Source organism: Oenanthe melanoleuca, chromosome 3 (assembly GCF_029582105.1).
Source record: "Oenanthe melanoleuca isolate GR-GAL-2019-014 chromosome 3, OMel1.0, whole genome shotgun sequence".
Classification (NCBI taxonomy): domain Eukaryota; kingdom Metazoa; phylum Chordata; class Aves; order Passeriformes; family Muscicapidae; genus Oenanthe; species Oenanthe melanoleuca.
The window spans coordinates 69,182,492-69,207,148 of record NC_079336.1 but is presented as its reverse complement, the minus strand read 5'-3'; the positions used below and the strand labels follow the sequence as shown (position 1 = coordinate 69,207,148).

The 24,657-nt window shown below is 42.1% G+C and overlaps 1 protein-coding gene across 1 annotated transcript; it reads left to right on the top strand.

The window, feature by feature from the left end:
• The first annotated feature begins 678 nt into the window (after positions 1-678).
• Positions 679-22,225, top strand: C3H1orf198 (chromosome 3 C1orf198 homolog). The gene is made up of 4 exons (XM_056487963.1): positions 679-1,153; positions 8,060-8,110; positions 17,294-17,845; positions 19,762-22,225. Exons 1-4 carry the CDS (start codon positions 806-808, stop codon positions 19,816-19,818), a joined length of 1,008 nt encoding a protein of 335 aa, XP_056343938.1. The 5' UTR covers positions 679-805; the 3' UTR covers positions 19,819-22,225.
• Positions 22,226-24,657: the final 2,432 nt, after the last annotated feature.

Genomic DNA, 24,657 nt, shown 5'->3' with positions numbered 1-24,657 from the left:
GGTTTGGTTTTTGTTTTGTTTAGGTGGTTTTGTTTTGTTTTGCGGTGTTTCGGGTTTTTTGTTGTTTTGTTTTTGGGTTTTCTGGGGGGTGGTTTTGTGGAAAGGAGAACTATGCCCCACCCCAGGAGACTGGTCATCTTTTGGGAGTTTGTGTGTAGGACCTCAGTGAATCCTTTGTCAAAATAAGGACTTGTAACAAGAAACGAGCATTTGAACAGCAAAGGAAGAGACCAGAAAACCTAATTATTTCAGCCGTTAGGAATCTGTTTTACCAATGTAACTTGTTACACTTAGGCTGCATCTTTGCTATCGATTAATACAGAGGCCTCGGACCATCTCCCTAACTGGTGGAGTTGGACCAAAGCGCCTGTGCCAGCCATCCTGTCTCTTCTGCCAGCAACTGTTGGACCTTCTATCGTGTTAAGAAACACGTACGACTTATTTAGGAGTGAGGAAAGGCAGGTTCTTGGGCACGGTGCTCCTCTGCCAGCTGGGGCAAGTCCTCTCCTGGTGCTCCCAGCCCCGGCAGCGTGGGAATACTACAGCTTACCTGCTGGGGGAAGAAGGGGAAGGGCCGCACGCTATGGACGGTTCCGAGAGCGAAGCAAGCCCGGGAGGCGGCGGCGGAAAAGCCGCGGGGGAGGCGGGCAGGGGGCGGGCAGCGCGGGGCGGCGGCCGCCCGGCTTTATAGGGAGCGAGGGAGGCGGGTCTGCCGGAGGGGAGCGGAGCGCAGGAGGCGGTTCTCTTCCCGTTCCCATCCCCAATCCCGCCGTGCGAGTGCGGGGCTGGCGGCGGCGGGGTGGCCATGGCCTCCATGGCGGCGGCGATCGCCGCCTCCCGCACGGCGGTGATGAACGGCAACCGGCCGCTGGACGAGCGGGAGCGCAAGCGGTTCAGCTACTTCTCCTCGCTGAGCCCCATGGCGCGCAAGATCATGGCGGAGAAGGAGCGGATCCGCGAGCGCTACGGGCCCGAGTGGGAGCGGCTGCCGCCCCGCCAGCAGGACGAGATCATCGACAAGTGCCTGGTGGAGCCGCACGTCCAGGCCCGCTACGCCGCCCACCGCGGCACCGCCCGCCCGCCCGCGCCGCCCGCCTCCTACCCCAGCCTGCGCCTCAACACCGGGCAGAAGGTGGTGCGCTTCGGAGACGAGGTACCGGCAGCGCCGGGGAAGGGGCAGGGGCAGGGGAAGGGGCGCTCCCCCGCCGGCACAGCCGCCTCCCGCGGGTGCGGTGCCGCCGGCGCTGCGCTGCCCGGGGCGGCGGGGCGAGTTGCCCGGTGATGAGCTCCATTCCTCTCCCCGCGCCCCGGCTGTGCGGCAGGGCGGGATGGTCACCGCGCCAGAGGCACCGGCACCCCGTAAAAGCAGGGAAGGCGCCCGAGTGGATTTGGCAGAAAGGGGACTTGGAGAAGAGGGCGGTCTCGGTTCCACCCGTGGCTGGCGCTGGACATAGTCCTGAAAATGGGCTGTAGGGAATGTTTACACTGAATTAAATCTCTTCCTTTTCGTTTCTAGTTTTAGACACGGTTAAAAATACAACACTGAAAACATTCCGGCTCTTGGCATGTTTGACACCTTAAAAAAAATGCAGCCTGTTCCATGTCATATGCCAGGAAAAACAAGGGTGTGGAAAGATAGATGGCAAAAAGTAGGGATTTTGAACCTTCTGAGAGCCATCTATCCAATATGAAGCGTGGCAGCCCTTCTGGAAATCCACAGTAAAAGAGTACCCGGTCTGGAGCAGTGGGTCGTGTTACTAAGTGTGAGCCCGTGAAGAAAAAGATCTAACAATGCTTGAAGAGACCTGACAGTACTCTTCAGACACTGTGTTCTCTTATTCAGTGTATTGATTCCCTTTATTTTCTATTCTTTTAGATTTTTATGCGATTCTTTTATTCTTGTATGACTACAGAGCTGGTTTCTTTCACCATGTCCATATAACAACTTTAAGTGACCTATTGTTAATTAAGTTATGTGGCTTCTACCAGAAAAACAAAATAATCTGGTTCTGCATTTGTAATCTTCAATCCAACTTAAAGAGAGCAGTGCTGCTTTGAGGCTCCTCTCCAATATCCATTTCTAAGAAGTGTGTGGGGCACACTGATAGTGGTCATGGTGGTTCCCGACCGGCTTTGTGCCAGGACACTGCTGCCTGTGTTTCCCCTGTCAGGAAAGTGTGATGCCCAGCTGCACACACATTGTATCTAAAGCTAGAGAGTATAGGATGTAGCTCAGTTTTGTCTAGTTCATGATACACAGAATTCTGGATGAATATTTGATAGTAACGGCCAAAAAGAGGTGTAGAAGGACGCAAGACAAATTCAGTTGTGTTAACAACCTTTGAAAAGAAACTTAAGTTAGTTGTGAAAGAATTTAAAGAGTATGGAGAATAGATATGTTCAGTTTTCCCAGCCTTGGAGACCTCTGCTGTGCTTTCTGCTTTGAATTATGTGGATCTGGAAGGAAAGCAAGCATGTTGTAGGCTGCTGTGCTTCACAGTATGGAAATAATAATCTCCTAAAGCATCCAGAGACTCCATCTGAAGCTGGGCAAATTGTTTTCTTCCCCCTCTTCTCCCCAAATACAGTTACAATATGCATAACGTTAGCATTTCTGTAGCCATTAACCAAAGAAGGCATGGTTCCTCCAAATACTTGATACAAAGTGTTTAATTTTGGAAGCATCTGCCTCAACTGACTTCCTCTTTGACTTCTAAGAGCAAGTTAATATAAATTGTTTCTCTGAAGAAAAGAGATTCCACTGATTTTGGCATTCGCCATTTCCATTTTAGTTCTTCCAACTGTACTGTCGAGCTTTGGAGCCTTTCCTGGCTCTTCATCTGATAGCTTCCTCTCCCCTGGCTCCCTTGCTGGCATCTGATCTGATGGTTGGACATTTGCCCTGGCTGACAAATCGTTCCTCCTTGTCTTGCTGCAGCAGAGCCACTGCTGCCGGTCCCTTGCCAGTTCGGCTCAGTTGTGAGCGTGGCTCTGCCATCCCTGTGTCCTGGTCACCGGGCTCAGGGAGCTGTGGCACTCAGCTGCTGCACACACTGTGCTCAGCCAGCCCTCTCCCGTGACCACTGGGCTCATCCTGGCTGCTCTCCTGGCTGTTGGTGTATGCTGTCTAAGGCAAGGAAGCAGAGAGCAGCCCACACGCCTCAGAATCACTTGTGGATGTTGCAGTGCTTTCAATGAGAGTGTTTGGTCTGATATACCTGCTCCAAAAGTTTCATGTTTCCAGCCACAGCTCATCTTCCCTGTTAACTGATGTTGAAATCTGTAGTGATCTCCCTGGGCTTGCTCAAGCATGGGAATTTGATCTCTTTCACCTCATGTTCCCTGGAGGTAAGAAAGCAAACCAAGGATGGATACTGAAGATACTGATTTGCTGGTCCAGGCCTCTCACTGGTTCAGTCCCATTTTTGTGCATATGACCATTATGATAAGGCAGTCCAGAGGATGTATGCAGTGGCCTTGTATCTCTGGACGGATGCTTCCCTCTTTTTCACCCCCACCATTTCCTGCACATCTCTTCTAACACCAAATTTATCTCCTGAACTCACAGCCCAGGACTGTAAGTTCTCAAACTATAACCATCTCTTATGTTTTCAAAACACCTTTGAGTATGTTGGCTGTGTGGGAAGGGTGTTACAGAAAATAGACATGCAGTAACAGGACCATGGCATCCTGTTGCCACGATCCAGTCATTTTATAGTGCTAGAGCACTGCAGCACCATGTGTGACTCTCAGCAAATGCCTAGAGCCACTGCTCCTTCTCTTCCATCTTATCCTCATTGCAGCATCAGCAGTCATGGAGCTGGCAGCAGAAGCCCTGCACACTCTGTGAACAGAGTTTCAAAAGGGAATTAGGTTAACAGGCTCATTTCACACCCCAATAAAATAAGTTTTGTCCTGTTGTTTGAAGATTGACTCGCTATCATTGCACGTGAGCCCAGCACAAGACACTGGTTGTTGCTTCACTGTAATTTTCTGTGTCTAGACAACCCAGGACTCCTGAGCAAGGGTTTTTGGATGCTGCAATAGGGCTTTCTCTTCCCAACAAACCTCCAATTGCTGGAAGTTCTCCATTTATCATTTCTTCAATCTAATGCCCATAGCAGTAGAAATGAAGGTTAACTGAGCAGAGAAAAATGTGGAAGTACAAGCTGAGATGGAGCATGAATGTAATACAGATGGATTATTTTTGGAATATGCCATAAACATGAGGGGAATAGGTGGAAAAGCAGCAGTATGTGAGAGGCTACCACCCTTTGCCCACTGTGGTGGCCAGCATTTGATAATGCAGCTGATTTTGTGTCAGTTGATGCCACTGGGTATTCTCTGGTTCACTGAAAAATAGTTTAGGTACTCAGTTTCCAGCAAGTTCTCACTGTTCTCTTAATACCATCCCTTTTTATTCATAAGCATGTGACATACACATGGAGTCAAGGTCTGATTTTTCCTTTGGTTTTTAGTTCTTTTTTTTTCCTTTGAATGGATATTCAGTATTTGAGCAGTAAAAGAGTTGGACATGAAATAACTAAACTTGTGATTGGAAAAAATGCCATATGCTTTAGGAAATAGTAAATTTCTGTGGAGGAAAGACAAGTAAGAGAGTTTGGTTAGCTTAATTCATTGTGTTTTAAGAGGGAAGCTTGACTTACCTGCCTTCAGGCAGAGGTGCTATTTGTTTTGCTTAGCCTTAAGAACTTTGGCACCAAGCAAAGGATCAACCTCTTTACCTCCCTACTTAAAATTGCTTTAAAGCAACAAATAATCAACATAGCAAAAACTTTTAAGATGGGCCTGTTAGAGATTTATGCTTTTTAAACACCCAAAAATGAAAGGCAGCTTTTGAGTGCAGTAAAACCTCAATAACCTGCAAGTCCTGTCTAATAACACTTCTGAGAAGCATTTATTGGTGGGTTTGTGTCTTGCCCAGATACTGTCAGCTGTGCTGAACAATGCTCATGTCAGATACACAGGCATGCTTCTACCAGTGTCTTCCATTTTAAAATTCAGATGTTGTGCAGCAAGTTGCCTACATATAGCAAATGTAATTTGTAATTCCTTTTTATATATTTTGCAGCTGGTTGTTGAATTCAAGTTTATGACCAGATTTTTACCTCTCTTTCTCACTCATCTTTTCAGCTTTGAAATGTGTTGCATGAGACCCCATTTCTTACAAATAGGTTCTTTTTTTAACCCTGGTGAACAAAAGTTTATTTATTTGCCTTCTTTCTTCAAGAAGGCATTGTTGTGTGCTGAAAACAAAAGCTGATCAGATATGGATTTTTTCTAATCTGTGTTGATGATAAATAGGCTTGAAGCCTTTTTCTCTAGAATTTCCAGTCATAATTCACTTTTGTTATTATTGAAATAGTTGATTCTTTTGTTCCCAGATACTTCAAGCATATATACGAACTTGTTTAATCTACAAAAAATCCAAAGTTACTTCTCACATTTTGTTGGTGATAAACATGAATCAGGCAGTTTAGATAGCAAGCACAGTTCAACAGTATCTTATCTTTTCACTTGGTCCTTTACATGTTCTCTGAGTGAGGACACATGAGGTGGAGTCCACAAACTTCCTTCCCTTCCCTGAAAACAGGCAGGACTTGTCAACTGTGTCCTTCATCCTAGCCCCAAGTACACTTCAAATAACCACAGACATCAATTGCTTGAAGGTTTGTGTCCTCCAACCATGTCTTATCCTATTTTATTCTTTGCTCTATCCCATAGAAGATAGTTGGACAGAGCTCCTCAGAGTTACTGGCTGAGGAGTGCTGGGCTGTGCAGCCTGAGTTACAAGGAACCATCCTTTTAAGTAAAAAAAAAAAAAAAATTCTTTTCTTTTAGGAAACTTCTGCTTGACAAGTATCTACTGCTTCTACCTTATATAATCTATGAAACTGTTAGATTCTGTTCTAAGTTCTGACCAGAACTTTTGACAACTGTTACCAAAATCTATTCATTCCAGGAACTTTTTGCTTTGCCTGTGCTGGGGTTGGAGGTCACAAGTTGCAGTGCCCACAAGGGCAGTAAGGGTTGAGAAGACATCAGCTTCTATGAAATGGGAGGCTGACTTGCTCTGTCCTGCAGGGAATGATGTATCCTGCTGCATGACAGCCTCATACCTTACTCTGCCTTCCCCATGCTGCTTTTTTATCCCTCTGTGGTCAACCTTTTGTCATCAGGGCTCGCTCACAGCAGCGGTGTCATCGCTGAGTTGAGGGTGTGAGATTGGGGAAAGAGGTGTCCCTCCTGGTGCTGTCTTCACTTACCTGAAATGCAGCAAAATAAAGAACTGGATGTCTTGGATCCAGGACAAGGATGAACTTGGCTCAATGCCACATTTCAAACTGGTCCCCAGCTGGTTTGCTTGTCCTGTAATGGCAGGAAGACAGAGCTTCCTTTAAACTCTTTAGATGAAACCCACTGGCAGCTATGCCTACACATCTGGAGCAGTCACAGCACCTTAAAGCTCCAGATGTGCCCTGATTTATCCAGACCCATGCAGACAGAAGTGTCATAGTCCTGCCTTGTGTGTGAGACTCAATCCAATGGTTAGGTTCTCCCATATCTCTTCCCTTCTGCAGACAGCAGCACACCACAGTGCAAATGCTGATAGATACTAAAAAGCAGACTTTTGCTCCCTTTTTTCCTTTAAATGTTAAAACATCTGAGAATCTATTTCCTGGATTGAGGGAACTTGTATTACATTTGTGCTCTAGGCAAAAATTTCTTGTGCCAAATTTCCTTTTGGCCACAATATGTGATTGAGAAGAGCTCAGGCCTCTTAGATGAGCTGCACCAGGCCAGTTCTTTTTAAGAGGATGGGATCACCCTCATGTATACCACAAATACCTTGCTGCTCAAAACCCTGTATTTCACAGATGAGTAATAGTTGGAGTATGACTTTTTTTTTGTTTAGGAGATAGTTTTAGACACTTTGAATCATGATCTCATAGCTCTTGGCCATAAAAATCTGCCTACGGTGAAATAAGAGATGGCAGATCAGGAGAATGTTATCAGATGTCTGAGAAATATATTCCTAGAAAGGCAGAGACCAGAAATAAGAGGAAAAAAGCAGCCACAGTGAAATGTGGGGTTCCTGTGTTGTGTTAAAACATGGTTGAGTTCTGTTATTCTCTGAACAGCAGGAGTGTGAAAATGGTTACAGCTGGCCTTTCCCTTTCCCTACAGTGTTCCCACTCCTGTTCCTTCCCTGGTGAGCTGTGGTGTCCACAGGCAGTGACCTGCTCAGTATGGGGGGTGCAGCTCTTCACCCCTACCTGTGGGACCATCCAATGTACCACCAAGTCCCAGCCAGGACTGGGAATAGAAATGCAATCATGTTGTTGTCATTCTTCAACAAATAGGAACAGTATTCATTTCCCCAATTATTTCCCACCCTTTCTTTTTGTATTTCTGGAGGGCATGCCATGTATGAAGAGATTGTTTAAATCTCTCAGTTTGGGATTTATTTTCAGAAATGCAGCTTCTTAGAAGAGTGATTTCAAATTTTGTGCCATGGGTGCTGTGTGGCTCCTTCGCCACCAGTGGATATTTATTTTGGAGTGGCCATCACTGCTGTGGCACATTGATGTGCCCTATTGGGGCTGGATCCAGCTGTGGCTTGGCCCAGGCAGCTGTTTCACTGCCCCATGACTGCTTGGCTGTGCATGTGCTCTTTGGTCTGCCAAAGGGAGAAATGGGACTGGCTACCAAAGAAATGCCTAGTAGAAAACTGGAAATATAATATATTTCAAAGCTACTTGTGGAGAAACCATTTCAGGAGATTTAGACCAGGTTAAACCTTCATATATTTTGTAGATTAAATTGGTATGGCATTGATAACCTTCACCTCAGAGGACTTGCTTTCAGTCAGTCTTAACATGTAATCAGTGCCATCTTTAAGTAATGCTTTCACTTTTTAGGCAGTTCTGTAGCAGTGATTGTTACAGTTCCAGCAGTGTTAATGTCATCTATGTGATGCTTCTGAGAAGATGTAGCTGCTCTTCTGATTTTTAGTCATTCTTGAATTTTATTTCAGGACATAACTTGGCAAGATGAACACTCAGCTCCGTTCTCCTGGGAAACAAAGGTAAATGAATAGCTTTTTTTTTTTTTTTTTTTTTTAATGTTGGTTTGTCATTTTATACTGCTCCTTCTCCATTTATTGTCTTCATTTTGATACTTGATAGATTGATGTCACCTTTGTTCTATGCAAGCTGTAAAAGTGACCATACTCCAAATCAAACAGGACTGGTATGCTTTGATTTACACCAGGAGAAACACAAAATGTGCATCATGAACTAATGTTCTGGCTTTGAGTGCAGGTGTAAAACCAATTCATTACAAATTATCTGATTTTTGTTGCAAACTTTTTAATCAACTTTCCATGTTTAGTAAGATCCTTGTCTCAGATACTGTATAAACAAAGCTGCATTTCACTTTTGAAGTCAGGAGTAAAATAGCTAGAAAATGGTGAGAGAAATATGCAGGTATTTCATAATTTCACTGGATTCTTTCTGAAAGCCTGTCTAGTACTTCATCTTTTTATTATGAACTAGAATGTTGTCTTAGGACAAGTGTGCTGAAACTTATTAACCTAGGGCCATGCATAGAAGCATTATATCGTTTCCTTTCCAAAAGGCTCCTAAAAAAATAAAATATTTTTCTGTGATGGGTTGGTTTGGGGTTTCTGTTACACCTCACTTTATCTCTGGTATTTTGTTAAAGCATTATTTATGATGGGATTCTCATATGGCTGACACAGAGCCAGAGCTCTCCATCTTTCTGAACCTGCAGTGTAAATAAACAGAGTTGTGCCATGTGTGTGGTGGGAAATCAAGTTTAGTTCTTCTTCTTGGAGAAATTCTGGGAGCAAAACCCAGCTCATTGTCTTTCTCAACTGGGTATGGCAGGCATGTCAACTTAAACACACATTTCAAGCTTTGTGTTTTCTGCCCTTATCTGCCAGAGAAAGCTGCTACTGCCCTGTTCTCTGTTCCTTTTTTTTTTTTTGCCCTTGAACTTCGTAGATAATCATGTACGACCTTATGAATATAATCTTAGCCTAATGCAGAGTAATTATTTGGAAATGCCAGTGAATACTAAATTAATCCAGTTGACCTGAGACTCAGCCCTCCCTGCTCAAGGTCACTGCCTGTAGCTGCACCCCATCTGTGCTTTGCAGAAGCTGATTAACCTATAACTTGATGTGACTCCTGGGTCCTGGCAGCCTGCAGTGCTGTGGTTGGAGAGAAACCAATGCCAGTCTTCACTTGCCTTAAAACTCCCTTAAAAGCTGTGATGGTTCAGGAACCAGTGGAGGATTTCCTGCAGTGGAAGCCTGGTCACTCAGGCAAGCCCCCTGTCTTTCAGGACCCTTAGAAGAAGCAGCCACTGGCTTTTAATATAATGCTGAAGAGGTTTTTAATGTGGATATACTTGAGTGAAGCTGCCAAGAAAGGAAAAATGCCATAAAAGTGTTGACCTCATTGACAGTAAGGTGAAATAAATAATATGTTGGAGACAACAGTGTTGTCTCTCTCTCACTTATTGGTCCAAACACGAAACCTCAGGTTTGGGAATGTGGCAGCCATAATTGTGTTTTTAAGCTTTTTCTTGATAAGATTTTGTAAGTTCTGAACACTTGAGCTTGCTAGAGATACTGCTTCATGTAATGCACTGACTAGTGACCCATGGTGAGATACATCTGCTACTTGAATGGATTATCTCTTTAATTGATAGTCATCTTTTCTTTTTAATGCTTGTATGTCTACTGAAGTGTTTTTAAACCCAGCCTGTGGTTTATTGCTGATGAAGGGTATTTCTACTGTCCTCCTGGTGTCTCAAAATGAGGCACCAAGTGGATAAATGCACTAGTTTCATCCTTTACTGTAAGGAATCGAGGAACACAGAATGATATGTGGTCACTGAAGAGAAGTGAGGAGGGGAAAAGGTTGTTTTAGAAGTAATTGTCATGGCAGATCCAGCTGTGTTTCCCTCTTTCCCCTTTCCCTCCTTGCTGACCAGAAATAAAAGCTGTGCCACAGCTGTAGGCTGAAAAGTTGCATGACCTTTTTTCCCAATACCTCATATTGTATCAATCTTTCAACCAAATCCTTCCACTGCTGAATCTTCCTTTTCAAAAGTGGAGATCTTGCTTTGTGCTTGCTCTTTGATCTTCCCTAACTTTTATGAGGTATTACTGGAAGGCAGTTTTTAATGAGGTAAAAGTAGCCTTGCTCAAGTGGTCCCACATGAGGAAACCTGAATGAGCTGTTCAAGAAGGTTGGTGTGTTGTAATGCATTGTTCCATGTCCTGTGGGCCAGACCTCTTCCCACTGTTATTTAAGGTGCTGTCAGGCTCTTTCCATTCCCTGAGCTCTACCCAGCATGGGTTGTTCTTTCCACAATACTCTTCTCCCTGATCTCCCTTTAATGCAGAGCTTTTTGTTTGGTTTGGGTTTCTAGAATGTTATTGTCTGAATGTGCATGAGTATGCTCTGGCTTATCCAAGGAAGGGAGCATGGCTTTGCAGAGCAGAAGAAAGTAGAGATGTTAATCAGTAAAACCAATAGGCTTTTTTTTTAAACACTGAGACACAGGAAAATAAACCAGCAAAATGTCCATTTTCTGTAACTAACCTGAGGGACACTGAGAAGGTAGTGAGAGGTGTAGAGAAGAGGGGAGGGCATGTATTCTCCCAGGTTGAAGGCTCTCAGCTGTACCAGTGATGCCAATGGGGATTCTAGTTGATAAGGTATAGACAAATTTTTCTCACTGTAGCTAGTGCCATGGATTCCCTACTTCCATGGCAGTCAAATTTTCCTAGAGAACAGTGTACTACATTGCTGTCATTTTGTGCAGAACATGATTGAAGGGCTTGATGACTTCACTTGTGTCACAAGTAAACTTTTTGTATTCTCATTTTAAACACAAATGTGAGATATGGCTGCAGTCATTCATATCACAGCAAACACTTGCATGAATATCTCCACTGTTTTTGGTGATTATTTTTTGTCTCACCTTTTTATTTTTAAACCCTCAAACAAGCCAAACAAAGTAGAAATACAATGTAAATTGCCAAGTTAGCTGTTAGACAGCATTTAAAATAATATTTTTAGTAGATAATGATAACACTTCTCAGAAGGAAAACTTGGGAAGCAGTGAGTTCTCTTGGCACTGCAAATGGGCTGATTTTAAAACTAAAGATTGCATTGGAGGGAGTGATTTGGTTCATGGGTGGAGTCCTCATGGACATACCCATGAAATGTGGGTTACATTTTTAACTGGAGCTCTGGCCAGGTTTATGAATCCAGGGCATTCTATTTATGGCTTCAGGTTTACGTGAGATGAAAGATCACATTTTGGCTGAGTTTAGTCTTTGAGGTTTCTTGGTTTGTTTGAAGTAAAAATTCAGTGAAATTCAGCACAGACCTCAAGATATAAATGGAAAACAAGAATCATGCCTGAACTTGGAAGTAAAAGTTCTCTGCAGCTCTTCTTGAACTCAGAACTTTATGAGTTTTGTGGTTTTAGATTTGTGGGAGGGGTTAATTAATTTAGTAATGGGCAGAAAATATTTCAGTTTGCCACCTCAGTTAATAGACAGAATGCACTGAGCAGCATGGGAATAAATTGCAATTTACTTCTAATGCATGCTATTAGCAAAAAATAGGTTTTATTCCAAATGCTTTGAATTGACACATGCATATCTAAAGATTTATTTTTCTTGATGCAGGTAGAATAGTTGCTGACTCTCTTCTATTTTCAACAGGCCCTCAGGTATTTGTTGGAAGGGAAGCCTCTGAGGTGTGTTTAAAATAAACAAACAAACAAAAAGCAAAAGGAGGAAGTGACATGCTTCGATCCCTTCAATAATCTGGTTGCTGCCTCCATGTCTCAATTCCCTAATTATATTGCTACAGGAGTGATCTAATCCCAGCAATGATTTAGGAAGAAAATATCTATGTTCCACTTGTAATAAACGTGCTTTACCAACTGTTTCCTTTATCTAAAATTGAGATAGTCTTTAATATCCTTCTTTATAGAAGCCTTAGTGGGTGTTTTGTTTTAAATAGGAGAACAGTGATAGAATTTTTTCCTTCCTTCCTTAGCAGCATGATATTGTAATTGTTTGTTACAAGGTATAATTTGGTGTGATTATTTTTACCAAACTGGCATAAATGGCAGTGCTTCCTTGGAAGGAGAGTGATCCCTGAGCTTTGAGATTAGCCTTCCTTTTTTGATCTAGACTATGTATGTTGAAAACACAGTCCTGTAAAACTTCTGTTGACTATTAGTTCTCAAATAAAAAAAAACCCCACCAAACCCAACTCGTGGTAATAGAAGCTGTGTTCAAGGTTTATTTTATTCTGTATGGCCAAGTATGGATTCAGTTATACCTGCATCAATATTTGTTGGTTTTGAGCATAAACCAGGCACTGTCAGTACAAGCTTGCTCAAGCTGGCCAGTAACAGTGGCAGACTGGATTGGGTTCCTATCAGCAGAGTATAGAATGGAATTTCCTCCAAAGGTCCATACTGTGTAACTTTGGCATTGTCTTTCTGTATGGACTAAAATTACTTAGATTGGTTTTGAGTGCTTTGCTCTATTTTTTGCCCTTGCAATTTGCCTCTGCTGACCTAAGGATTTCTTTCTGACTCTGAAAAGATCCTGAAAACACCCACGATGTACACAGGAAACAAAGCAAAAACTGCAGCTGCTTTGGGCCCTATATTTATTTTAGTTTTGTCCATTCAGCAAAGCAGTCATCTTCTAAATCTTTTAAAGTTGGCTTTCTTACCTCTGCATTTATCAGGCTGTGCCTAAAACAAGTTGCTTTTGACAGTGTTTCTGTAGTCTGTGTCTCAACAATTAGAATTTTTCAGCCTGCCAAGCAAAACAATTTGCTTTGGCTGTATTTGCGTGACTGCTTAGTAAAATTCTACACATTCCTGATGAGTGAATAAGATGCTTTAAAAGTTCCTGGGTTCTTTGTGGTCATCTTGTTTTTAATATGTACTTGTGAACCAAGACCTGATTTCATACAGTATTATTGAACCATGACATTCTCAGTGTCTGGTGCCTCCCTTTCTGCATACATTGTTTCCCATGAGCATATACAGCCACTCTTAAAATTTAGTGGATTATTGCTGCCTTGAGACTGAAGTTTGGTCTAAATTTTTTAATCCAGTAAACAGAATTCCTAAATACCTTCATGTGGTCTTTTTAAGGAAAGATGGACATGCAACCTCCTAAAACCTGCAATGTATAGTATTATTTATATTTCTGATACGGAAAAATTATCAAGAGAGGGCATCCTTTATTTAAACCCTTGCAGTGGTTTGTGACCAGAGGGACAAGACTGAAAAGAACACAGACTTCTAGGTTTGCTTTACCTCGAAATACTTCTTTGTGCATGCTTTCACATGCACTCTGTCCTCCCTCTCTCTTAATGTGTTGAGAAAGACTCACTCATGCAATATCTTGAAAATACTACTGCTGTTAATAGCTTTTATATGAATTCCAATAATTTCTAGAAATTACAGTTGGGACTGTGCTACTCTGTCTGCAAACTCTTGAGACTTTCTGGGCTGAACAATTCCCAGAAATACCATTTGGACAGATGGTAGGAAAAAGAAAATATTTTTATTTTATTCCTCAGATGGGGAATTATACACGCAGACACTGCAGCTCATGTAAAGTAATACAAAATCAATGAAAGTGGCGGGGAGCTGAAACCCTCTCTCTAGAATCCCAAACTGTGCCTGAAAGACAATTCACTTTAGACCATGAAATCACACCCCACTGTTCAGTTTGCCTCCCCAGGGTGGCAGCTGGAAGAGTGCCATCAGTGCAATTCTATTTTTGAGTGGGGCATGGGCAGGTGCAGCTCTGCCCCAGCCTGGGGAAGGCAAACCTTACAGGTGAGCTGCTACCCTAAGTTTGGCTGGGGCCAGGAGAGATGTGCATCAAGATATCCTCATGGCTGGCAAACCTAAAGGAAAAGGATATTTTTGGGGGGAGAGGTTGCTGTCTTTTAAATATCATTTCCTTCCTTCTCCTGCTGACGCAACCAATTGCCAGTTTGCAATCTGATGTAAGAAATTGAGAGCAGAACTCTAATTAAAATCACATTTGTAGAGTCTAGTGACTCATTAGACTGTACAGTACTACTCATTACTTAGATGTCAGCATAGGGTGTTTCACACATGGGCCTTTTCCATCTCTGTGAAATTATCTTCCTACTTAGGCTGCTGCTCTGTTGTTTGGTTTGTTTTTTCCTTGCGGGGGAGGGTGTTTTGTTGCCAATTTTTTGACTGAAAAGATATTGCCTATTAATCATTTTCTTTCGTCAGCTACATTTCTTGGGGGTTTAGAAGTGTTAAATAACTTCAGAAGTCAAACACAGAAGCATTATATATTTCAGGGAAAACAGAATATCTTGTGACTGGTCCACAGAAGTTCTTGGCTTCTGGAATTAAATGCTGGGAGCAGAATTCTCTGTGTGACCTCGCAGGGCTGTATTTACATCATGCTGAGACAGTTCTTTCAGAACCTGTCAGGGTAGTCTTGTCTTCTTTGCCTTCCTTGTGGGAGAACCAAAACTCCTGAAGAAGTATTTTCTTTTGGATTACTCCGTGTCAGGCTGTGGACTGTTTGATCTCCAGAGTGTACCATGAGACAGATATGCAATCCCAAATGTCAGGTGGTCCTGTCTTCTGAATGGGAACACCCCATGGTGTCTGCACCAAAGGGCAGAGAGGACATCCTCTCCAGAATATGCATCCCAGAGCAGGTTGGAAAGGTACAGCTGCCTGAAGTGCTGCTGCAGTGCTACACTCTATTCTAGGAGCCATGTGCCACTTCCAAACCATCTCTCTGAGTTGCTATTTTGACCCATTAAAAAGAGCATAAACCACACAGCCAGTGGCTTTAGCTCCACAGCCTAAGAACTTCTCAGAAGGCCTGGCTTTGCTTGTCTGGCTGGCAGCTCTTGAAATGCAGAGCCATCTTGCTGGTTTACTTTTTCTAAATTTGTTTTAACAGGCCCATTCTTCCCTTCCATTGGTGTTTTTCCTGGATTTTATTTCCAACACTGTCCTGGTGGACCTGGGGGCTGTGATGGATGCTCTGCACCCTGGGCACTGCTTTTCCCTCTCCCTTGGGCTGGGGGGTGAAGGAGTCATTCTACTGAAAGTGACTGCTGCTGTGCTGGCCTTTAGCTACTGTCATCCCCAGTGTGAGCCCCAGGACAGGCTATTCAGAAGACAGCAGACTGCTGCAGGACAAAAAGCAGCACTATTTTAATTCCTACATAACTGAAGTCTTCCAAGATGGATTTTTTTTTTAACCTGTCTTTGATTTTTAGAATTGGTTTTTGTTTTTTTTCTTGGCTACTGGGGAATTGCAGGTCTATTTTATATTGTGTTGTGGGGGTTTTTAAGCTGGGATTTTATCAGTTCTAAAGTCTTAAAGCATCTTAACTTCAGGGTGGTAAATCACTATTCAGTAGTACTGCCAAATGAGCTTAGGGAAATAAATCCCTGTATTTTAATATAGGGAATGGCAGTCACTGTAAATAATCCTCAACACCATTGCATCTTGGGTTTGTTTGTGCAAAATTTATCTACGGATAAATGCCCTGCTCTTAATTTTACATCGTGACTTGTTTAAAAAAAATAAATCAGAGCACTAAGGTTTTTCCTCATAGTTTTGTGCAGGCAGGGTGGGATGTTGGGTTGTTTGGTGAGACTTGTGTGTATCCTTGCACTCACCTTATTCTAGCTGAGCTGTAATTACTTGCAGCTTGTTTATGTTCTGCATCTTTTGATAGCACAGTATATTCTTCACAAAAACATGGAGCTTGGTGCTTTCTTGCCTACAGCCTTGGAAAAATGATGCATCTAATTCTTTAGAAAGGTCAGATCTAAGTCCATGGATCAAATTATGTGTAGTCAGCTGCTGACTGTTTAAAAAAATTGTTTTATAAATAATCAGTTGCTGGGTTAACAGTTGTTCTTTGATGAAAAGTTTATGAATATTAACTACCAGGCGTGTGAGTCCTGCTAGTTCTTGAGTGCCTTTGAACTTTACATGCACAATAATGTAGGACTCAAGATCAAACACTTCAGTGAAAATGACATGCAACTAGGACTTGTTTTAGATTGAAATCCATAGATCCTATTCCAATTTTATGCAGGAAAGGCTGGGCAATGAAATAGAATGGTGAAAAAACCATCACAAACTTGTAATGAACTTCCAAAGTATCTTTTAACCATTTGTAGCAAAAGCTACAAGTCCTCTGAGTTTTTTCAAACCCAGTCATGATGACAACAGCATAGCTTTAGCAGTAAAGGCTTTTTTTTTTTTCCCTTGCATTTTTTGTTCCTTTTTACAAACATGAGTCTGTGTATTAGGTTCTTCTTTCCTGGCACATATGCTTGCATGTTTATCAGAGGGTAGTAAGGCTTAGCTTTCATTAGCCTGAAAAATGTCTAGCTAGTTGGGAATAATTTTACTGAAATGGTGGTAAGCAAAACAAACGTTTTGAAGTACTGTTCACTTTTCTGTGACTTGTGAGATTTTTTTCATGCATTAACTGTGGTCACCTGCTTCCTTGGTCCAGTATTACCTCTCAGAAATGTGTACAGCTATCTCTGCACTGCAAGTAAAAACAAATCAGGGCTCTGAAACAGGTGAAGAACTGGTCCTGCTGGAGTTATTTCTCTTTCTTCAGAGAGGCATTAGAATTATAAAACTACTTACCTATGCATACCCATTACATCTAATCCTTTGTCTTGGAAGTGCATGGACCTGTAGCCAACCATTTCCAAGACTATAATGGAAGATGGCTTTTTGAGCTATACTCTGAGGCTTTTTTTGCTTAAAATTTTCATGTAAAGTATCTCTGACTTTAAAAATGCATCTGCAGCTGCTGTAATGTTTTAGTGCTGATGTTTCAGTGCTGTGCATGCTGTGCACTGCTGCCTTAGATGGCACTGAGTAACTCCAATACAATTGCTCTCTCTGTCTCCTCTGCAGCAGGTCTGGGACTTCTATGTTTGCTTGCAGTTCAGACTTTTAAAAACCATTATTTTTATGAAACTACAAAGATAGACATTTATGGAGAAATTAAGTTTGCTTTGCTGTGGTATCTATTGTCTGAGAGCTGTCTCATGGTGGGCTGAGGTGTTATCTGTATGCACCAGGGTCAGAAAGCCTGTGTCTGTGTGAAGGGCTTTGAAATACTGTTCTTCTGTCCCTGAGCAGAGCCAGATGGAGTTCAGCGTTGCATCTCTGTCCCTACAAGAGCAAGGTGGTGCCCAGCTGCAGAACGAACAGAGGCAGCCTGTGAAAGCAGCACCTGGTGTCCAAGTCCCCAAATCTTCTCAGGCCAATAAGACCCCTGGCTCTGAAGGGTTGATAGCACCCAGAAAGGAAGAGGAGTCATCCTTCTGGAAGATAAACGCAGAGCGCTCCAAGTTTGAAGGAGACAAGTCTGAGTTCCAGTCCCTGACCCCCAGCCAGATCAAGTCCATGGAGAAAGGAGAGAAGCCCCTTCCCTCTTTTTACAGACAGGAGTCTGCTCCAAAGGAGGTGACCAAAGCTGAGAAGCCCAGCATAACTAAGCCAGAGAAGTCTGTTGCCCCCAGCCTACCTTCTGTATCTCTGGAGTGGGAGAAACCTCGACCTACTCAACTCCCTACTAGTTCTCTAGATGACTTCTTTCTTCCTGATCCACCACAGGATCTGGCCTCTTCTAGGACAAACAAGGAAGATAATGATGGTACTATACTTACAGACCCACAAATGCCTGCACAGGTGAGTACTGCTGTACCCCACTGTCCTTTTATTTAAAAACTGTAGAGCACATGCAAATCTGGCAGGGCCACTCTGGAAGATCAGGGACTCCAAAAAAGACTAAGCCATAGCTCAGCTTGGTGGCTTTTTGTCTTTCAAATGTGAAGTCTATTTAACCTGTTACTTAACAGTCTGTTTAACATGTTAACTTCAATTAAGTGCTTTCTAGCACACAGGATAAAGGCACAATTTAAATCCAACATCAGAAATGCTGGCAAGGCACCAAGCAGCTAATTGACAGCAAGCTACCTAGCAAGTTGCTGTATCACACAGAAGAGGTTGTGGGGTTTTGGGGTTTTATTTGAAAAAGCAAAACACTTAATGGAAAGAATAAGCTTTTTAACTTGGAAAGTAGGTGAACTAGGATCTAGGATACTTTACTGGTATTACTACTTTGCACAGAGTATAGTGGTGGATGGTGAACTAGTTCTCAGCTGTTCCAAGCAGTAGCCTGACAGCCACTTCCCAGTGCTTTGTCCCAGGCAGCTGTGCTGCTTTCAAATGTGTTTTCTCTTAAAGTCCAAAATAGAAATAGAATGAGCTTCCAGAATTAGCCTTCTCAATGTTTTTTTAAATGAAAAAACCCAAACAACCCAACAACAAAAAATAACCTTAAGCAGCTCAATAGCCAATTGAAACTATTTTAAAAAGCAGATGCTGATCTGTGAGAAAAGAAAGGGAGCAGCAGGATATGATACAGTGAGGGAAAAAAAAGAAAGAGATCAAAAGCTTGAAAGCTGTGAAGTAGAGAAGAGGAGTGGTACTTCAAGCAGAGCTGTGCAGTTCTGTTTGAAATCCGTGGCATCACTCTGGCATAGCCTGACACATTACTGTACACCTTCAGCACTTCACACAGCTTCTCCTCTGCTTTCCCAGCTGTGACTGTTTGAATTCCAAACAAGATGATGTAAAGTCAGAAAGATGCAGGGTGAGGTAACTGGTTGCAAGAGAAGTAAGTGGCAGCACTTAGGAGAGAACAATGCTTAAGCCACTCCAGTATTTGAAGCCCTATGTTTAGTTACCATTTTCTGAAGCTGAGGGATAATGCTTCCTGAGCTGTCTAGCTATAATTTGTGAACATGGTAGTCCTTTAATTTTAGTTAAAGGCTTTATCATGTTTTCATACAAATTAACAGTTTCAATTCCCTTGTGAATGTTTTCAAGATAACTGAAATAGTTTGAAAAGCCTGGTTTTTTCTCTCCGTGGAGAAACAACCTTCCCATGTGAAAATGGGAACAGAGAAGAACTTCATGTATGATAAGAATTTTCTTCCTTTCTACTTTTCTGGATTATCTTCCCTGTTCTGGGAAGCCATGCTCTAGGAAGAGAATCCAGAGACTCCTCTGTGCCTCTTGAACACTCTTCCTAAACACTAAAATCACCTTAAATGTCATGGCTAACATTGCAGCAGCGAGTATGTTCTGGATAGACTAGTAAATAACTTGTCATCAAAGTTTAATCTGTGTATTTTTCTGGAAACAACTGGCTCTAATTGCAGCAGACAATCTGTTGAATTTATGATGCTTGCCTTCTGTGTTTGTTTCATTCTCTGCAATTCCCACTGTAGTCTAAAAAACTGATCTTCATGAATTTTTTCCACAAGGAAAACAAAAACATTTTGCCTGCAGACTACAAGAATAGTTTTATTTTTATCTGGAATTGCCTTTTTTTTTTGTGCATTGTGAGTATTTTTCCATGTCATGTCTAGCATTCTATGGTGTAGGTACTTGGGTATTCTAGAGTATGGTGAAGACCTTGAATTATTGTCAGGCAAACATTTTAAACTTTATTTTTTAGATAGGCTGTCAAATACTGAGTTTGTAATAGCATAATTAACAACTACATCTTATTTCTTTTTTTTTTTTTTACCTTGCAGACTAGTACAAGCAATGTTATCTTGAAGACTGGCTTTGATTTTCTAGACAACTGGTAAAAGATACTTCAATACAGATCAAACCAATTTTGGGGAAGGAGTGGAATACCTTTCTCCTTGTATGTTAATTTACTAGCATTTGTGTCTTTTTCTAGAAGTAACTTTCAACTCTTAAATGTTGCCTTTGTATAAACTTTTGTAATACCGTATGCATTTTTGTTTTTTAAAACAGTGATAGAAGTGTGGTTTCATTTGGATATTTTTTTAATATCTGTTAAAATTTTTAGTAGCTACTGTATTGAGAGGATGGGAGAAGTTACTGTACACATGTTAAAGAAACACAGATGAGAGTCTCTGTATCCTAGAAATGGAACCTACAGGACCAGATTGCTTTTTTCAGTGGAAACTTTGCTAGCATGGCTTGTAAGAAATAATGTTGCACGTGCTGTGGTTTCAAGTAAGAAAACCATTCCATACTTCAGTTAGCTAGCAAAAAACAGTATGAAAAGCAAGCATCCAGAATTGCATTGAGTTGTAGATTTAGTTTAATTTGAAAGTATCTTTTGTACCACTTATGAAGATACTTTTCTTCTGAAGAAGGCAAAGGCATTGCCAAAATGATGGATCCAAAAGAGCACTGTGTTTGTACCCTTCAAATCTACTGAAATAATTTAAGAGTGTTAGAAAAATCACCTGGGGAAATGGTATTTCTGGTCTTTGGATTGAAGACTTGGTGGGTAGAAGGGAGTGGGACAATACCCAATGAATTGAAGAAATTCTTCAGGGAACACAGTTTCACTGCCTCCTTACTGGAGCATAACTCTTCCTAATGCTGGTGCTGGAACTACAGCACTGAGAATTTCTGGAGTGTAGGTTACCTTTGTGTCAGTAAACCACTATGTTTATGGGAGGTCACAGCAGTGTGAGGCTTTTTTTGTTTTTTAAGCAGCTCATCGTCTCAAGGACTCATCAACTTTGGTGCTTTTTCCTCCTTGTGGGTTCATCCTCTTTAGTGTTCAACATCTGGGTTACATTTATTCCTAAGGTGCAGAGAGGCATCTCAAGGTGGCCCTTGGCAGTGTTGCCTCCAGTTCTGCTTTTGAATGATCTTTGGTGTTTAAAATGTAGAGAACAAGAGTAGCTGTTGTTTGGATCTGTTGTCTCTGAAAATGCAGCATGATTTACACACTGACTCTCACTGTGTTTACCTCACCTTGAAGCCTTAATTCCCCTACGCACAGCCAGTGACTGGTCTGCTCCAATGCCAAAGGTTTGACTTTTCCCTTTACCTCAGCAATAGTCCCACGCCATTTGTTTGGGGTAGAAGGCAAAACACAGGGCTCATATGGGTCCCAGCCAAGGCTGTGAGAAGGTCACCATCTCCTAAGCCATAGTTGTGCTAGGCTTCTCATGGATTAGCACTTGACATTTGGTTCAGTGCCAGGGGCAGTTAAATGTGCAGAATTGGATGCGGCAGGATTTTTTCTGCTTGTCACAGGAAAAGTTTGCAATGTCCTGGAAGAATCCTTGCCTCTAATTGGTGTGCTGCTTGCTCTGAACAAGCAGAGTGTGCTGATAGAGCATTAAAATCTACTTGTTGGATGAGGAAAATGCTGTAAGCATATCCCCCCCTTTTTTTGCCCCCACACCCCACCAAATAAAAAAAAACAAAACAAAACAAACAAACATCAAGGCAAAAACCTCCACTTATTCTAGTGTTTTCTTAAAAGATTCCTTAGCTAAATGGTAAGATTGCCACAGAGTAGAAGTCATTGCATCACATACTCTTATTTATAGGCTTCTGAAAGCTTCTTTACATTCTTCCTGAGATGTACAAATTCCTGTAGTTTGTGGATATTATTGCTGTATTCAGCAGTTTAGAAAATATTTGTTGTTACCATCCTGGACTTTACCACTGTTATTTTTTTTGGTAGCATTTGCTACAAGCATCCAGAATTAATACAGCTAGAACAACTTTAACAGAAATTCTTTAGGTGTGTGATTAATATAGACTTGTACCTTCCTTTTAAAGCTAACAAATGTTAATCTTGGGGTTTACAGTCACCAGTGAATCTGATTTTCTGTACATTCAGCTGCTGAACAGTAGTAAATCCAAAACGAAGATGCACATTCTAATCTTATTCTGATTTGGGGAAATCTGAAAACAAAGTCTCCTACTGTCAAGGAGCATTATTTTAAATCTCTGGTAATACCTTAAAGCTTCTTAGGGAAGAACCTGGGCTGCCTGTCTCTTCCATCTAACTCGACCCTCATACACATTGGGACCAGCTGGTAGAACATGCTGCAGAACTTTTTACTTATCCTGGTAGCTTTTTCCTGTGCTTTGACAAGAGTTGATGCTCCTTCTTTCTTGAATATGTTTTTATTAAACATTCTTACAAAAACGAAATTGTATTTGGTCACATTTTATATTAACAATGTTTTAATAAAGTCACTTTAAATAGAACTGTCAAGGTTTTTGTGCTGCTTTGTATGTTGTCCTTAATACTCTGCTTTCCTTGGTGCCATTGGAGTTGTTTGGGGCATCTTGAATCTGCCTGAGAGACAGCCAAGAATGATTTGATCCAGAATTTAGAAAGCAAATTTTTCAGATTGGGAAAAAAAATAAATCAACACATTTCAGCTGTTTTTTCAAGCCTTTAAGAGAATCTGTCTGGGGAGGTATCCTTGCTTTATCATTTCATCTGACAACTGGGGACTGGATGAGATTTGGGAGATACTAAAATCTATTTTACTTCACTGTAATAGGCTTGAACCTACCACACACACTCTCCCACCAGTATCTCCAGGTAATCCAAAGCAGTTCCTGGGTCATTATTGCAGAAGCAATTTGAAAACTCCATGTTGTGGTTTAGCCCCAGCTGTCAATTAAACACCAGAGAGCTGTTCTTTCACTTCACACAAGCAGGATGGGGGAGAGAATGGGTTATGTGTGGGCTTCAAAAGCCTCTCACAAAAAGGAAGGAGCTACCAGAGGCCACTGGGTAGTCTCACTGCCTTGCCTTTTGTCACTTGCACCAAGTTCCCAAAGTGTAAGAGAATCAAATATGCAACTACAAGGATAGTTTTTCTTCTGCGTGCTCACATGTACCTCTTCCAGAAATGTATTTGGAAAATCAATTTGGTTTATACTTGAGCTGAATTTCCAACAGCTAAAAATGCATTTGAAGAAGAATTTGGTTTGGAAAGACTCCACAGCCAAGTAAGGGTGGTATTCCAACTATATTTAGGATCTGGCCTACACATAAGTTGTTTCAATCTTGTCTAAGCTCCCTCTCAGCTTTTAAAAGTTCTCTTTACTGAAGGCAAATCCACAGCTGCTGGGCACCATTTCAGCACAAGGAGCCAGCAGGACTGAGGTATGAGTGAAGACTTGAGGACAGAGTAGAAAAGATGCTGTGGCTGAAGAATAGTGATTGATTGATTGATTGATTGATTGATTGATTGATTAATTGATTGAGTGGTGACTTTAGTGGTATTTGCTGAGGTTGGGACAGCCTTTGAGGTCATGGTTGTTGGTGCTGGTGCAGCAACCCAGCAGGCAGAGTCCTGCTGATCACTCAGCAGCAGCATCCCCCAAAGAGCTTGCAATGTCCCTGGGATACACACCCAACTTTGTAGGCATTATTTGCAACAGACCCCTGGGCTTTGCTGTCCAAGTTTGCCCATCACTCACTTGAATCAGTATGTTACTGTATATTACTCTGAGATCAAAACCATAATGTGGTGACCAGTGACAGGACCTGAGGGAATGGCCTGAAGTTGTGTAAGGGGAGGTTTAGGTTGGATATTAGAAAAAAGTTTTTCACCCAGAGGGTGGCTGGGCACATGACTGTGAAACTTGGACCTTCTGCAGGATCAAGATACAGGGCTAAATGCCCTTGGCAAGTCAGGATTTGGCTGGGATGTCAACAAATTAAAAAACATATAGCTGCCCTGAAGTAGCTTACTGTAGTTTTCCTATAATGCTTGTTTCCAAAATGAACAAGGGAATGAAAAAGTAAATAAATTGCATGAGGGAAGGAAAGAGTCTTCTGTGATTTTTGGATGGTTTGAACTTCAGTGACCAAACTGAGCTTTACACCTCTGGGCCTGACCTGAGCCCTAGTTTCTCTTCTTACCAAAAGTGTTGAGTGCCAGTGACTCTTAAGTCCAATGGGTCATTTATCTCCTGAGTTTGTTTTCTGAAGTCCAATAACCAGAGTTGAAGGCAATCTTTGAAAATGTCCCACTTGCAGTAGGTGCCAGTTATCTCAGGAGAAATGTTTTTGTTGCTGTGAGATGCTGGCTGCTATGAAAAGATGCAGTGGCATCTCGATGGAGATGGGAGAAGAAGAAAAAGGTGATGGAAGGAAAAACAAAGTTCAGCTGGGAGCAGAAAATTCACTCCATGGGTCCTCTCCACCCTGACATTTCCAAGATGTGTGAGCTGTAGTACTGGCTCCACTTAGCTTGGTGGCAACATTTATTTTGACTTGTAGGAAGCCCAGACTTTATTACAGCTGTTTGTAATTAAAGTTCTAACTGAACATCCTGCTCTCCTTGACACATTTTTCAGGCCTTACATCTGCCAAGAAAGAAACTTCTGGTGTGTGCCTATAAGCTTATGTTTAAGAAACCCTGCTCTGGCCTGAGTTTTGTGCTGATCCCTTTGGGCTCCACCCGTTTGGCTGCAGCTCAGTTGCTCCAAGGCAAGAATACTGCAAATGTTTGTGGCTAGTAATTAAAGCTTTTTTTCATAACTTATCCATCCTGAAGAGACTGAGCTGCTGCCAGTGATTCAGAGCATGTAGGAGGGCACCTCAGAGCTCCCACCAAGCTGGCAGTGACTGCTGCAGGGACTGAGGTGCTGGGAGCTGCTGCCCTGGGCTGTGCCAC